Raw genomic sequence first — 15,933 nt, forward strand, 5'->3', positions numbered from 1 at the left:
TTTACAAGTATTATGTCTGTTGGTTGTGTAATCAGAACAAAATGATTGTATATATTAGGGTGGCATGTAGACTAGTTGGACTGTTTAGGGTCAAATGGTGGAGGAGATGCATGGTATAAACCCTCTCGCAGGATACATTAGAATCATATATATATCACGATACTGCTTCAACGAAATTATTTTCCCAATACAAAAGAATTAAACAGAAAAGAGATTGATAGAAGGCAGCTGTTCAGTTTGAATGAGGTGAACGTGTGTGGTTTGGCATAAGGGATGTGTTCTAATGGTCAGAGGACCCGTGAAGATCCGGGTTAGACCCATGTTTGTTGTAAGAGGCAACTAACGGGATCGGGTGGTCAGACTCACTGACTTGGTTGACACATGTCATCGTATCCCATTTGCGTAGATGGATGCTCATGCTGTTGCTCACTGGATTTTTGTCTGGTCCAGACTTGATTATTTACAGACCGAGGCCATATAGCTGGAATATTGGTAAGTGTGGCGTAAAGCTAAACTGACAACCACTCCTACTAGTGGTCAGAGATTGATTTCCCTCCTTGCGGGGAATATGTAAATATTCATCAAGCTAACAGGATCAGAACTTTACTTCTGATGTAAGAAGAGAGCTTTTAAGCTAAACTACTGGCTTCAGTAACTGCCAGGAGTTGGTTCTAGGAGTTATAAAATCAATGAAAACAGTTGACATTTGGAATTCATTTGTCGTTCAAAAAACTTTTCAAGGCACTATTTCACACCACAATTTTCTAAAAATAAATAATGCATTTCTCTCAATAGTACTAACTATCAGCCCTCAGGGAAGCTACCAAATAATTTATTTAAAAAAGATTACTTATTTAGGTTACAATATTAAATTAAAAAGTTTGAATGAATTAATGCAGCATGCATTAAATCGACTCTTGCGCCCCTTACCGAACATTATTTCAAGTTAACCCCATAGAGTTATATCCCTTGGAGTGCTCTTTACGAATATCCTAGAGCTCCTTTGGAGACAGAACTCAGCCCTAGACAAATGACGCTTGTGTCTGGTGCAAAAACATACATGCAACTTGTGACTGAAACCAGTTCGGCAAACACCGACAACACTGTGTGTGCCAGTTTTCGATGTACGCAGCAATTGTTTACATTCCATATATGGCAAATGTTCTCTGTTTGGTATTGTTCTCCCCAAAGTTTCAATTATCAAGTCGTAAGTGATAATAAGTTTTTTATTGCATCAACAGAAAGCTAAAGTGAGTGCATATGCCCCATTATGTATCATAGAGGCCAAAATATTGTTGAAGATGTGTGAAATTGAGCCATTAAGTGCAGATGCTAGAACAAGTTATCTAGCTTGAGATTCATAACTGGGTGACTTGTGAGTATGTATAGTGGATGTTGGTGTTGCAGTGTCGGACTGTGAAGATCACCATCCTGGGGGACGAGGGCGTACCTGTGCAGGTAGATGGGGAGGCATGGACACAGCCTCCCGGCTTCATCCGCATCGTACACAAGAATCGAGCCCAGATGCTCACAAGAGACAGGGTCAGTTGATGAGGCACCCGTCTGGATTTAAGAAATAGAACAAGTCTTGGCTTCATTTGATAATGACGTTTCACCCTTGTGATCTAACTTCATGGTTTGGTTGTAACAATTTGGGCCTAACCTTCATCTACAGATGATGCCAAGAAATTATTGATTTTGATTGTTATATTTCATTGCCTGTATTGTCTCATAATTGTTTTTCATAGAATTCAAGTGTTGTAAATGCTTATCCATTAATGTGGCTTTTCAACTTGTGGTTTCTATCTGTTGGTAATACAATATTTGTGTTACAGACTTTCGAGAATGTGTTAAAATCGTGGTCCGAGAAGCAGAAGATAGACCGGTCAATCAGTCCACAGCCAGCACCTTTGTCAGAAGATGAAGCTCACATATTGCTTAACTTTGTGGAGGCAGCAGCGTCGCTCATACGATGGTAAGAAGGGGATAAAACAATACAATAAGCATTGACTCATGGTGGTCATGTTTGTTTGTTGTCAAATGCAGCACCGAGCTGTATCAAAGCTGTACGGTTGTGGTCGGTAAATAATCAAGTCTTGACTAGACAATCCAGTGATCGAAATAATGAGCATTTGGTGGATGCAGTAGGGATACAATGACGTGTACGTCCAAGTCAGTAATCCCGACAAACTGATTTGATTAGTTGCCATTAAAGATAAACCTGGTTGGCTGAAGACCAGTTGTGACTCAGATCTTCATGGGAGGAGGACATTCCAAGACCAGGGATAAGAATTTTCTGCGGATCCGCTTAATTCCGGGAATTTCATAAGGCCAAGGGTCATTTTTGTGAATCGTCTAAATCTGTATAATTTGGCATTGATTTTGCCCCCGGCTAGTTTTCAGAGTTTTTCTCAAAACTTCATTCTCATCCCTGCAAGACACTGGCCTGTTTACCAGGCTCTCCAGTAAATGTACTATAACCTTATGGAAATTGCTGACATAGCTAAGTTCTGATTTCTGTTGCTGAAAGAAGTTGTTTTTTTCTTTCAGTGTGAAGGTAGCTGCCCGAAGTCACAGTACAATAGAACAAGAGTTATTTCCCCTTGCCCAACAAGCGTCGTCTTGTTTGGATCGTCTGTACCCTTCAGGAAAACTTCCCGAGGTGATTATCTGTTACTTTCTCTTCAGTAAGGCAGTAGTTCAGGACAGTGCTCAGAGAGAAGTGATCAAAAACTGTGGATTGACATTTCCATTATGTGGTTTTCACAATTGTTTCCAAATTTATCTATTGATCCCAATTAATTGACTTTTTATGACTGTTAGATGTCAGATGGGTTTTTATGGATAAAAAATTAGACTTTATTGTTTAAATACAGTCATGGATGGGTGAGGTGAGCTTCTACAGGTTCCACAGATGAGTGGGCAAAGGTGTGTTAAAAATTCAAATTTGGTAAAACACAGAAAAAAAATTTAAAATGATTTCAATTTTTTTCTCCCACATCAGCTTGAGTCTTCGGAGCCTGAGACCTACCAGGTTTGTGTCACTAGTAGTATTGTTATCTTGTAGAGTTTGCCATTTGATTTCTGTGTCATTAATTCACCCCCAAGTTTTTAGGAAATTTTATTTTATCCGTTTCGTGTTGATTAATTTAATTTAATTATTGCTTGTATAAGTGCACCATAGATTGTTTGTAGCTTTCTTTCAGTTATTTCAGATGCCTCCAAATTTAGATTTTATTCTTGATTTTATATTATTGTGCATGCAAGTCCCTGTTTTAATTTAATTAACATTTGAAATGTGATTATGTCCTAACAGCAGTTATGTTTGGATCTGCATGTTCTAGCATTTCAGTTGTTTATAATGCTTAACAAGAATGTCGTGACTAGTTGATATTTTGTGATAATTTGCTTGTCATTCAGAGAATATTTGAGTGGCACGGTGTTATTTGTGTATTGAATGATTGAGATTATAGAGTACAGTTTGTAAAATCAGCACCTAGTAATGGTATCAGTGATCCTTTTTACCTCTGTGGTGTAATGGGATTGAAGGGCCTGCAGGAAAAATGTATCTGGTGAAAACTATCTTAGATGGTGAAAATAGCTGGGTGGATATTCATTGCTGAATGCATGTCACTACTGGTGAACATATTAACTAGTAAGACTAGACTATGGTTTCGTGGTGCCAGATTCAAACACATTTATTGAAATGAAACAGTTGCCAATGCCATAGTTCTGGCTGCGTTGATTTAGATTTGAACCGAGTTGACGCTGATGGGTACAACATCAACTACGGTTTACCTGATCTGTGTCTGTCATCATCAAACGTTACAGCTTGTACTGTTTACACCTGCTGGGTACTGTTTTATAAACCTATCTCCGATTTTCTCTGCAGTACAGTAGGTTCCTTCCAGAATCAGGTAGACCTCTGTCGTGACTTTGCACCGATCATTTCTAAACCCAGGTTTTGAAGTACACGTTTCGAAACCTCATATCAGGTTAAATGTTGACCATTTCATAACCTAGGTTTTGTAAGCCCTTGGTTTTACAAGCTCCGTCCCTGCTGCTCGAGGGTTTTACAATCCCGACCAAGACCTTGGAGTTGTATTTTATCCTTTACATCATGTTTGCGGCTGTCGTGTTTGCTGCTAAGGAGATATCCACATGCTTGTAGCTCTGATTTGTGTTGTATGTAAGATGACCGTCCTTGTTTCAGCCCACACTACGGAGTCAAGTGTCCGACCTGCTACACAGCGTTAAACTCCTTTACAACGAAGCAAGCCTGTTCCTCTCGGACAAAGCTCCTGCCATGTCCAATGTTGTAAGCGGTCATTTCTTCTGAACACTTTCACTCCCTCTCTCAATTGAAAACCTTTCTCTCTCTCCTTCTCTACTGACATTCTCTCTACCTCTCCTCTATTGACTGACACTCTCATGCCCTCTCTACTGATATTCCTCTCACGAGATTTCTCCTAATACCCCTAAGTATTCTGTCTCTCCTTCTTTCACTGTGAGGGGCGGTGGCTTAGCCTAATGGTTAAAGCGTTGGCTTGTCACGTCGAAGACCCGGGTTTGAATCCCCATATGGGTACAATGTGTGAAGCCCATTTCTGGTGTCCCCTGCCGTGATGTTGCTGGAATATTGCTAAAAGCGGCGTAAAACCAAACTCAGTCAGTCAGTCTTTCACAGTGCACACTTTCATCCCTTAGATGTGCCAGAAATCCTGGGTTCGAATCCTGGCATGCCCTTTCCAGGTTTGTCAGTACCATCCCTGTACTCGTGGGTTTCACCAAAGTGTTTAACTTCTGAGGCCTGTTTTTGTTTCGGGGGCCTTTCCTCCCACTACCAGCTAACAAGCCATGACATAACCAGTAGTATTAATTGGTTGGTTGGTCTGTTGTTTAATGCCACACTCAGCAATATTCCAGCTATATGGCCTCGGTCAGTAAATGATCAAGTCTGGACCGGACAGTCCAGTGAGCAACAGCATGAGCATCGATCTACACAATTGGGATTCAATGACATGTGTCAACTAAGTCCGCGAGCCTGACCACCCAAATCGTTAGTCGGCTCTTATGACAAGCATGGGTTACAAAAGACCAGTTCTAACCCAGATCTTCACGGGTCAAGTAGTATTAGAACTAACTCAGTCGCTCACTAATATCTGTATTTAATGAAAAATAATTATAAATATGAAGTCATGATGAATCACCAGAATACCATAATGCCCACGTGCAGTGCAGTGACTGACTAAAGCATTTCGATGCTGTTGCAGCACCTCTGGCACGACATCGAGGAGAAGCTTAGCATGTGCCTGGCCACACTGGAGGTGGAGATGAAGAAGGTGGCCAACATCAGTGGCGTGGGCCAGTATACACAGACACCAGAGGAAGTGAGTATGCCGAAAGTAGTTCCTCCTAACACAAAACATAGTTCTTCTATGGAACAAATTGATTTGGGGACAAATTTCTATCTCTATCTTCTTATCCAAACTCCAAAATTATTTCTGGCCTCTGTACAATGCTTTTATAGGCTGAAATAATGGGTGTTACTGGTCACATTCTGATCACTTCATAGGGAATAAGGGATAGTGTGATGGCAGTTCTGTAGTAAAAAGTAGAACTTGGTAGCAAGCTTTTAGCTGTCTCTGTACTCATGCTAGTAATATTTTGTTCTGTAGACTTATTTTACTCAGTATGAATTTCCTGTACAATAAAATATCTTCTGTGGATAAGAGTTGAAAGAAGCCTAGATTATGCAAATGAGAGTCCCTGGAAACTGTGTGCCAGAGAGTTGGATTGCAAATGGTTGGTTATTTTTGTGTTTCAAATCACTTGGTCATGTGGAACATGGAAATATGACCGGTAGGCCGTAACCATAGATACATTGCTTATAGGTGCAGATGATAGAACAGCATAAGCGCCACAAACATGGTGGCAAGTTCAGCAAGGTGTACAGCAAGTTGAAGGGAAAGGGGAAGGAAAAGGAGAAAGGAGGCCGGAGTAGTCTCCCTCCAGGTGAGAGTTATCTCTCTTGTGTCAATGTCAGTTTGGACGTCTTTGGCATGAAATGTGGTTTTTGTTTGAATATTGTGGTTGTTATTGTTGTTTTTGGATGTTCTAATTGCGTTGTTAATTAGTTAGTGGTTAGGCATCAAGAGTGCTATGTCTTCAAGCTTCTATCATTTACCATTCATTTCTGTTGCTTTGGGCGGTGTGGTAGCATTGTGGTTAAAGCGTTCGCTCGTCATGCCGAAGACCCGGGTTTGGTTCCCCACATGGGTACAATGTGTGAAGCCCATTTCTGGTGTCTGCCGCCTTGATATTGCTGGAATATTGCTAAAAGTTATTGTCTCTCTCACTTTCTGTTGCTTTATTTCGAGTCAGAAAGATGCTTCCACTCACTTGTATGGGAGAGTAACTGAAGATGCGTTATGATGCTGCTTCCCTAACAAAGCTATGGAAGAAAATGGGTTCAGGGCATTACTCATATCATTGTTTGAAATTTATCTTGACATTTAAGTGACCTGTGTCCTAATATTATTGTGAAACATATTAGGAGTGGCTAAATTTGAAAACTAAGTCATCGAATCTCGAGGACCCTAGTAACCCACTAATTTCAACATGACTGATAAAATGGTGATATGATGTTCCCGGATAATTGAAGATAACTGATCGAGAACAGACCTTTCTTGCCTCATGACTCAACATGCCGCGTTGATGCCGAAACATGACACATGCCTGTTATCCAATCAACAGTGAGCGGCACCATTTGGCATCCTTTAGTCTCCGACCGCCTCCGTGTTGTAGTGGTTAGAGCGTCCGCCCGGAGAGCGGAAGGTCGCGGGTTCGATCCCCGTCCGTGTCATACCAAAAGACGTTAAAATATGGTACTTGTTAGTCCCTGTCTGCCTGGCACAGTATAATGTGTCTGAGTGGGGTATTCATATTTCACTGCGGCATGGTATCTCAGTGGGCTAGCACTATACAACCAGCTTCAGTCTGGGCTAGTACAAGCAGCCGCACATACACATACACACGCATGCACGTCGTCATATGAGCGAAATATTCTCAAGCACGATGTTAAACCCAATTTCACCTCACCTCACCTAAATTATCCTTAACCATAGAACATTGTGATGTTGCTTGTTGTGATGAATGGGGTCATGATGTTGACACTGAATCCTGTTCTCTTGAAAGTATCAGTCAGACTTCATTGTATTTTTTGTTTTTGTTGGGTTTTTTATTTGTCTTTGTATGTGGTTTTGTGAAGCAGGAATCACGTGCAAACATTCAAAACTCCAAAGATGCTTTGATTCTTTCACATCACTGTGGTTAGACTACAGTAATATGAAAGACTAAGGTTTTCTTTAGCATGTTTTGGTGGTATATATTGTGATTTTCTTTGTCTGCACCCGGAGAAATCATTAGTATATATTATTCTGAGATGTGCATGGTAAAATATTTGTGTAGTCAACACAATTCTAGTAAATAATCTTGGTCTTTTTCAGTATAATATTTGCCTGATGTATAATCATATTCATCCTCAGTCATAAACAGGACACACATGTGTAAAAAAGGAATCGATTAATTGATTGACATCATCCTTTGATCTTTCCAAGTGGTAACATTTATGATCAAGGTTTTAGAACGTCTGATGAAATCTGTGTGAAAATTTGTAAGGAACAAATGCCGTTCATGTATAAATATATAGTGTTGTTGAGATATATGAACACATTATAAACTGTTTATTTGCATTCTTGTCAGCTCTAGCAAGTATTATATAATAAGATCACGTGGGATGATGAAATAATACTAGTTGTAGTCAGTAGTATTGCAGGTGGGTATGAAAAAGTAAAATATTTTATTGTGGGCTGACAGTGTGTATTTTCCCCAGGGTTTGGTAGTGAAGCAGATGAGGAAGAGAAAGTAATAAATATTTTCCTGCGGGCTGATGGTGTGTATTTGTCCCCAGGGTTTGAGGTTCGAGGCTGGACCCCTGAGGAAGTCGGAGTCTGGCTGGAGAAACTCTCACTAGGGGAGTACCGAGACTCCTTCATCAGCCATGAGATCCGCGGGTCGGAGCTCCTCAACTTGGAGCGGAGAGATCTCAAGGTCAGTATCATGTTTATTACATTGTACTGTCTTGTGACTAGGTAGTTTGTTGTTTAATGTCACATTCAGCAACTTTCCAGTTATATGATAGCGGTCTGTAAATAATCGAGTCTGGACCAGACAATCCAGTGATCAACAGCATGAACATCATTGTACTCAATTGGGATACAATGACATGTGTTACTTAAGTCAGCATGGGTTACTGAAGACCAATTCTAACTGGATCTTCACAGGTTCTGGGCAAGGACGTAAGAAGCATATATCGATGTTCGTATCGTTTATCCCTGAATTGTCTTGTCCAGATTCGATTATTTACAGACACAACAAATTGTGTGAAAGACAAAGAATGATAAGCCAATGTGCCTCTATAATACTGTGTGAATGAGGAGAGCTTGTCAATATCTGAACCAAGTGTAGTAACATACACACAGACATTCACTTGGACATTTAGAATTAATATGGGTTTCCAAAATAACTGTCTTGGGAATAGTTACATGCTTTAACCAGTGACCATTATTAACGTGTCCAGGACCTCGGGGTGACGAAGGTGGGACACTTGAAGAGAATCCAGCAAGGCATCAAGGAGCTGCTGAACAGAGAGCTGGCGCTGGAGCGAGCTGAGAAGACCTCCACCTCCTGACATTTAGCTGCCGCTGCAGCCGATGCTGCGATGTCCTACTGACAGTGGCGTCGCTGCTGAAGCTGCTCTGTGGGACTGACTGCAGTGCTGCATCAGGATCACTCGACCTGATGACATGGACCATCTGGGTGACAGGGTGAGATGACATCCGATGACGTCATCGGACATCGTCGATGTTGGTGTGACGATGTATGACATTGTTACGTGATAACACCTGGGACCACAGCTATGTTTCAGTGTTATATTTCCAGGAACTGTTCCTAACTGCATTACTGTTTTGTTCGTGCAAGGTGAAAGCTTGTCGACACAATTTCACGCATGTGTGTATTGTCCGGGTCACCTGCCATCCTCTGTTACTATGGTGAGGTCATTCGCTTGTCGTTACACAAGGAATTCAATAGGGAAATCGACCTGAGAAAACATTTTCAGACACTGGAAGCTGAACTGTTGTTCTTGAAAAATTAATTTTATTAATTTAATTAATATCTGAAAAAATGGTTTATTCCACCATCATGTGACCATCATTTTCATTAAATTGGTATGTATTTATTTAATAGGTAAGCTGGAAAATGTTTCGGTTTTTTGTTTTAACATATTGTACAAACTCCCTCCTATCTTGCTGTACTGACAAGGCAAGAGTATAGAACATAGTGCTGTTATAATTTTGTTTATGCTGATATTTGTGTTATTGAGGGAATGTTATTTCCCTTCTGTGCATCATTGCTTTCATAAAGCCTTCATAATAGGGCCATATAAACTTGTTTTTCCATGGTTATACAACTTGCAGCTAGCCTGCCCCCTTCAGTGGCACTGTCACCACAATCAAATACATAACATGCCTACCCAGTATTGGTTTATCTATTTATCTATAATTTATCCTTTTCACAAAAAAATGATGTCCGAAAGACTGTTATGTTTTCAATTCAGAGGCAAAAGTTTATATTTTGTACTTATGATAAGCATGTTACTGGCGTGACGTTTCAGTACAAATGTTTCAAGTGATTCATTGCAGAGAGTGTGAAAAGTGGTTTAGATTGTTTTCACTTTCTATATGTTCTAAATGGCTTTAAGTTATTTATTCTGCCAAGATACAAATGTTTTCAAACAGGAACATTCGTCTTATATTTTATTTGTAAGATAGCATTGAACGTATCTTTCATTCCTATTTTGTATATTTTGTATTGTTTAGGTGTAGCGAGAGTTTCGTATTGTACAGCCGGTCTGTATGAAAGTCTCTGTATGACCAAAGAGCCAACATAGGCCCATGTTTACGAAATGAATTTAGCTCTAAGACAGTCGTAACTCCCATCCATTAACATTGACTTCCGATAGTGCTGTTGAACAGATCCCTGGCCTTGACCTTATACTCCAGATAATGATTTGAGCATTGTAGGTTTGTGTTAGGTATGGGAGTATGCATCGTCTTAGCGCTACTCTGAACCCTATATTTATGTTTGGGTATGGATGTTACGATCATCGTAGTAATATTATTATTGTATGGCTATGTTAAGTTATGAGAGTGGCGATTTTAGCGCTAAGATTACTGTGGACACTCTGGTCCTTATTCCACGAAATGATCTTGTGACTCCAACAATAATGGCAGTGATAATGTGTAGGAGTGATGATGGTCTTAGCGCTAAGATCATCGTGGGAAAGGGACATACTGGTCCTTTTCCGCTAAAGACTTTCGATTCCAATGATTATGTGTCAGTGTTGAGGTGTGTTGGTTAAAATGGTCTTTGCACTAATATTGCTGTCTGGAACGAGGTACTATGTTCCTGGCTGGTATGAATCTCATATGATAACCACATGTAGTTATGGAATTATCAGATGAAGAGTAATCATTTCCTTCATCGCGTCATTAAGTCAGACTTTGTTTCCTCTAGATGTGAGCTCAGTTGATGTCAGGTTTCAAATATTTTTAAATGCAGGTTATAGTTCAGTTCAAACACAAGCTAACTTTAATGTAGATTAACACAGGTCAGATTTATGGGGTACTTTTTGACATTTTAGTCAGAACACGTGCTGCTGAAATGATATACTGAAACCATACCTGGATTCTTTGTATAAACCAGAGTTTTTTTAATTTCCAAAATCAATCAAATCAATGATTTATGGTATAGCTAGACATCAAACAGACACGTGATAGAGTTGAATAGTTGATGAGTACAAATATAAGGACACCCCAATTTCGAAATCAATTGATACATTTTGATAAAGAAGAGCATATTATGTACCATGACAGATTAACTATATAATTAGGTATTTTTTCATTTCTTTTGAGATGCATATACTGGTCAGATTGGTATCTTAATGGACAGTTTCAACCTAGCGAAATTCTACTTGACAAAATGTCAACGAAGAATCTAGTCCCTGTGCCCTGATGTGCTCTTATGTTCCTCCCGTTTCTTGTCCTTCAAGACTGCCTGGAACTACTCAGATTTCTGAACTAGCATTCTTTATTTCAGGTTTCGTTTGTGACATTTTATTTACAATGTAACACAGCATTTTATGTAGCACAGTTGCATTTCTTGCAAGACGTTCCAGGCTCTAAAGAGGATGTACCTGATTTCTAGATACTACATTGGACGTGTCTCTTGTCTAGGAAGAAGTTTAGCTTTCAGATTCAACCTGTTTCAATTTGTAGATTTCAACATGTTCTATTTTCTAGATTTGATACATATTACTAGTTTCAACATTTTGATATGCCATTTTATAGAAAGAATGTTCAACATGTAGACAGTGTTTGAGGTGTGTTGTGTTCAGACTGAGCTCTATGACTGTGGAACATTGGCTACCACATGTATATTCATTTGTTTTCAAGACGGTGCAATCTACGTGGGCTCCCTCCCATTAGATAAGTGTTATGTAATTATGATTGTGGTTATTTTTGTTGTACACTACCCTGTATTGGATGTTGAAGTTGTTGGTATAAAACGGCTTGTACGCCGTACATGTTGTAACTGTTACAGTTTTCATACTACATTTTCGAGTCTGAGGACTCATCACGATAGCATCTTCAAAGTTTTGTATATATTTTCCACGTTTTGTACCTTCGAATACCGTCATATCTTAATGGTGACTTTTTGTGCAAACACACACATTTTCTATATTGCTGATATTTGATACTATCTAGCTGTTTTTATACAAGTAACTGTTAAGAAGATATGCTGTGTGAAGCTGGATGATGTTTTTCTTTGAACATTTCAAAATTTGTTCTTTATTAAATGTATTTCTTGTACATTTATATAAATTATTGAAGACATTTTTTGATGACGAAATGGCACCTTCTCAATAAGGCAGTAATTACAATTGTTATGATAGTCTACTTGGCTAGATTGCTGGAAGGGCCCTAACTGGAAGTTGGAGACACAGCTGTCTTATCTGATTTCTTGACTTGAATGAAAGTGAGTAAAACAATATTTTGTCAAGAAGTGATACATTGTTAAGACTAGAGGATTAAAAGTGTTTTGTTTCAGAATTGTATCAGAATAGAAATATTTCAGTTTTCCTTACATAAAATAAAAATAATTCACAGTTTTACTAACACAAAGAGAGAATCTGTATCAGGGTAGTATGTTCACATGTAACTAAGAGATCCTAAGAGAACCAGTGTGTTGATTGATCTACCTTGTACAAGAGTATAACGGGAGCTAGTTTACAGTTTAACCAACACAAACATTTATAATTAAAACATCATTCAACTTCAGCTGGTGGAAAATCACAGGGTTTATTGTGATGATGAGATGACTATACTTGACAGGACAGATGAGCAAGGATTCAAATGGCACGATTATTTATTACAAACCAGTTTGTTTTCCAGAGCTGACTCGGTAAATTGTCAATAATGCATTGAAATATTATTACTATCACTCTGAAACCCTTTGAGACACTGATAGTAAGATTAACAATTATCATCTGGTGCCAAATAACATGAAATGAATTGACACATTATCGAAACAGTTTTGTAAGGTGAACTGGCTCTTTCTTCACTATAGCCCACGATGGGCATCAAGTGTATATATTTTCTGATGTATAGAACTCTATTTTTGCATGGCTTGAATCTTTTGAACTTGATGTTCTTGAGAAGGCAGTATTGCTGAGGGTAACTTTATAGTTGACTTTTGTGTGAGATTTCAAACCACTGTTAGCCTAATATTCTCGATTCGTGAAGTGTTGGGTTATTCGAAGATTAAAGAGCGGTCTCGATGTTTCCCATAGATCATTATTCCGTTACTTACTGCAAGGACCAACCCACGAAGTGTCTGTAGTGCTGTGAAATGATTTAAACTATGGTGAAATGAAGTTCCTAGTGCTACAAACGTTTTGTAGACCGAGACCTAGTTTAAAAAATATTGTTTTGGTTTTTCCATTGCCCTGATCCCAAGTGCCTCATATGCTTTGATAATTAAATTTCATTTACTACGGTCTCTCACGACAATGTGCCATCTTCAACCCACTAGTGACTGAAGAGAACTTTCCAACCTGCAGTTTTGATAGACTGTACAGTGTGAAGCTCATGAACTACAGAGGTATTTGTAGTCTTGGCTGTTTGAAGAAGTACTTTTTATGTACTAATTTATTGGACCTGACTTTGTTTTTTTAAACCTTTGACTTGTGAATGAAATAGAAATTTGCAAAATAGCCAAACAATTTAAGTTTTGAAATTGCAATAGAAAGAATTTCAGTTTCCATTAAGATTGCCCAGCGTGATACTGTCTTCTTGATCCTCGAGAATCAACACACTACTCGTCCTTGGCACCAGGGACAAACTGGTCCTAGTATTGAACTCTCCATTCCAGGAAGCTAGGGTTGGGACCAATAGCAGGGCGCAATGTCAAAGAGTTACTGACAGTTTCAATAAAATAGTTCTAAGTTGGGACTTGTGTGTAAGTGGTATGGCTTAAAATTAAGAGAAGTTAATCTGAAAATCTAGGAGTGATATGGAAAGGTATTACCACTTATTTGCAATGAAGTTGGAGCTGTTGTTTGATTGGGTGAGAAGTTTCTACATAGTGGTTTCCTGGAGACTGGGAAGAGAATTCTGGAACATTTTGTCAGTGGAAGTCAGGGTTATCTTCTGTGATATCACCTTGTGACGCATCCCATGATGCATCAGTGTTCCTATGGTAACTAGTGTTTCCTCTGCTTCCATATTGTCTGCCAATGTTGTTTTTTATACTGCCCATGTCAAAATGTTAAATGGCTTCACACTAGACATTTTCACCAGCTTTTAGATGTTTTAGAAATTGTCCCCTCTGAATATATTTTCTAAATAATGTACACCTTATTAGAAAAAAATCTCTTTGTAACTTAAAGAGTAAATGTCAAAGCAGTGTGGTAAAAATTGTCTATTTCTCTGTCCTATAGTAATGTTACTTAATACTGAAATATTTTTGGAAGAAGAAAATGTTATACAATCTTTGAATATTAGAAATAAGAAAATGTGAAATGCAGATTTAGGTCTCATAGTGAGAAGCTTCAGGTGAGATAAACAATGCTACTGGCCATTACTTCAGAAAATACAGCTTTAACCTTGTTAGTGTTTGTGGACTGTTGGTGTGCCTTACAGTATACATCTTTCACTGTAGGGGTACAAATATCTTGTGATATATGTCCATGCTTTGGGCCCCAGATGTGTGACCATTGGCCCCAAACATGGACAAGTGTTACAACTCACTTTAGACAGCTGTTCATCATCACACTGTAACATTTCATATCAAATTTTCTAATGTCTTTTATATTTTTATATTCTTTTAGCTGTCACATATTGTTTCATGTGCTTGATGAAATTCCATATTGATGTTCACAAGATACAATCAACAAAATGAAAAATATCTACATGTTCACTTTCACAAAGTTCTCCCCCTCTCCCCCACAAAAACATCCCAAATTTTGGACACTCGTCTTCATGTTAATGTATCTTTTTTTGTTATTGCTGTGAAATTCTAGTAACTATCTACCTACCAACGAACGTATTACCAACACTCTGTGACTTAATCTTCCAACATAGGGGGGAAAACAGCTTTTCTTGGCTAATATTCTAAAATCAAATGCAAGAGGAAACATGAATTAGAGAGGTTAGGAAATGTTAGCCAAAAAGAGTTGTCTCCCTTGAGGACTTCTTACATTCCAGTTGCTGTGCCTCCATTGAATTCGTTTTAGAGGGATTAGTGACCAAGGGACTATATTTGCTTCCTCAGGAATTTGGAGTCTCAGTGTACATGCTTTATCAGTCAAAAATCTGTTCAACACTATTCTCCTGACAACTGTAATTGTTGAAGGGTATTTTGGAAAATGCATTAGTCAACTCAAGGGATGGCCATGTGAAATGTGATCAAACCACAAATGCACACTCACTCAAACCTCTTAGTGGGAGTGTAGTCACAAGAGCTTAAATAAGAGAAAAACATTTGTATTACTGAACTTTTCCCTGGACCTTGAGGTCAGGGAAAAAATGAGTATAAATCAAATATTACATGGAGCACAATTGCCAATATAACCTTACAGATATTTTGTCTTATCTCAATCTTTCTTCCTAGTGTCTGCGTGAAACTTACATGTGATAGGTACAACTTCTTATTTTTGAAAGAAAACAATAAAGTGAAAATCCCTTATCACAAAAACTGACTTGTGTTATTTGTGTACCAGCCACCATAGCTCTCCCAGATGAGGTTCAAGTGCTTTCAAGGCCCTGAAGTGACACTGGTATGCCAAAGTGTTGTCATTGAAAACAGTTGTCAGTCCACTGGAAAAATTGAATCCAGACAATGTATGGGCAAGTCATCACACCAGAGAGCATCCCTCGCTTACTGGAGCAAATACGTCTTGTCTGCTTAGCAACACTTCTTGTGGACATTGTTGTATTTGCAAAAACAGAAGCAACTCTTTGCAATGTTTCTTCAAACCTCCGATGCAATCATAATTACTTCCCATAAAAGGTGGTTAAAGAAGACTTTGTACCATATGGGTACGTACAATGTGTGGTGCCCATTTCTATGCCACTAGCTGCAACATTTCTGGAACATCCCTAAAGTATCAAAAACCTCTGCTTGTGGTTTACAACAAAAGTGTCATTTTGGGGACTTATCGCAAACATGCTTTGACACAACTGTCAAAATCTTAGTAACATCCATCAATTATCAAGTCTAATACTGTGCAAACACAATAGCTGGTAAGTT

General features: G+C 38.7%; 1 protein-coding gene across 1 annotated transcript in view; it reads left to right on the forward strand.

The window, feature by feature from the left end:
- The window catches only part of LOC124266809 (diacylglycerol kinase delta-like), a 171,532-nt gene extending 156,154 nt beyond the window's left edge, over positions 1-15,378 (forward strand). Inside the window, 9 exon segments of the mRNA XM_046701614.1 lie at positions 1,408-1,542; positions 1,836-1,975; positions 2,551-2,662; positions 3,005-3,034; positions 4,214-4,318; positions 5,274-5,390; positions 5,895-6,015; positions 7,973-8,112; positions 8,642-15,378. Of these exon segments, the coding sequence (XP_046557570.1) occupies positions 1,408-1,542; positions 1,836-1,975; positions 2,551-2,662; positions 3,005-3,034; positions 4,214-4,318; positions 5,274-5,390; positions 5,895-6,015; positions 7,973-8,112; positions 8,642-8,752 (1,011 nt within the window). The 3' untranslated portion in view covers positions 8,753-15,378.
- Positions 15,379-15,933: the final 555 nt, after the last annotated feature.

This window comes from Haliotis rubra, unplaced genomic scaffold, assembly GCF_003918875.1.
Source record: "Haliotis rubra isolate DU_JTF1 unplaced genomic scaffold, ASM391887v1 Scf128, whole genome shotgun sequence".
Classification (NCBI taxonomy): domain Eukaryota; kingdom Metazoa; phylum Mollusca; class Gastropoda; order Lepetellida; family Haliotidae; genus Haliotis; species Haliotis rubra.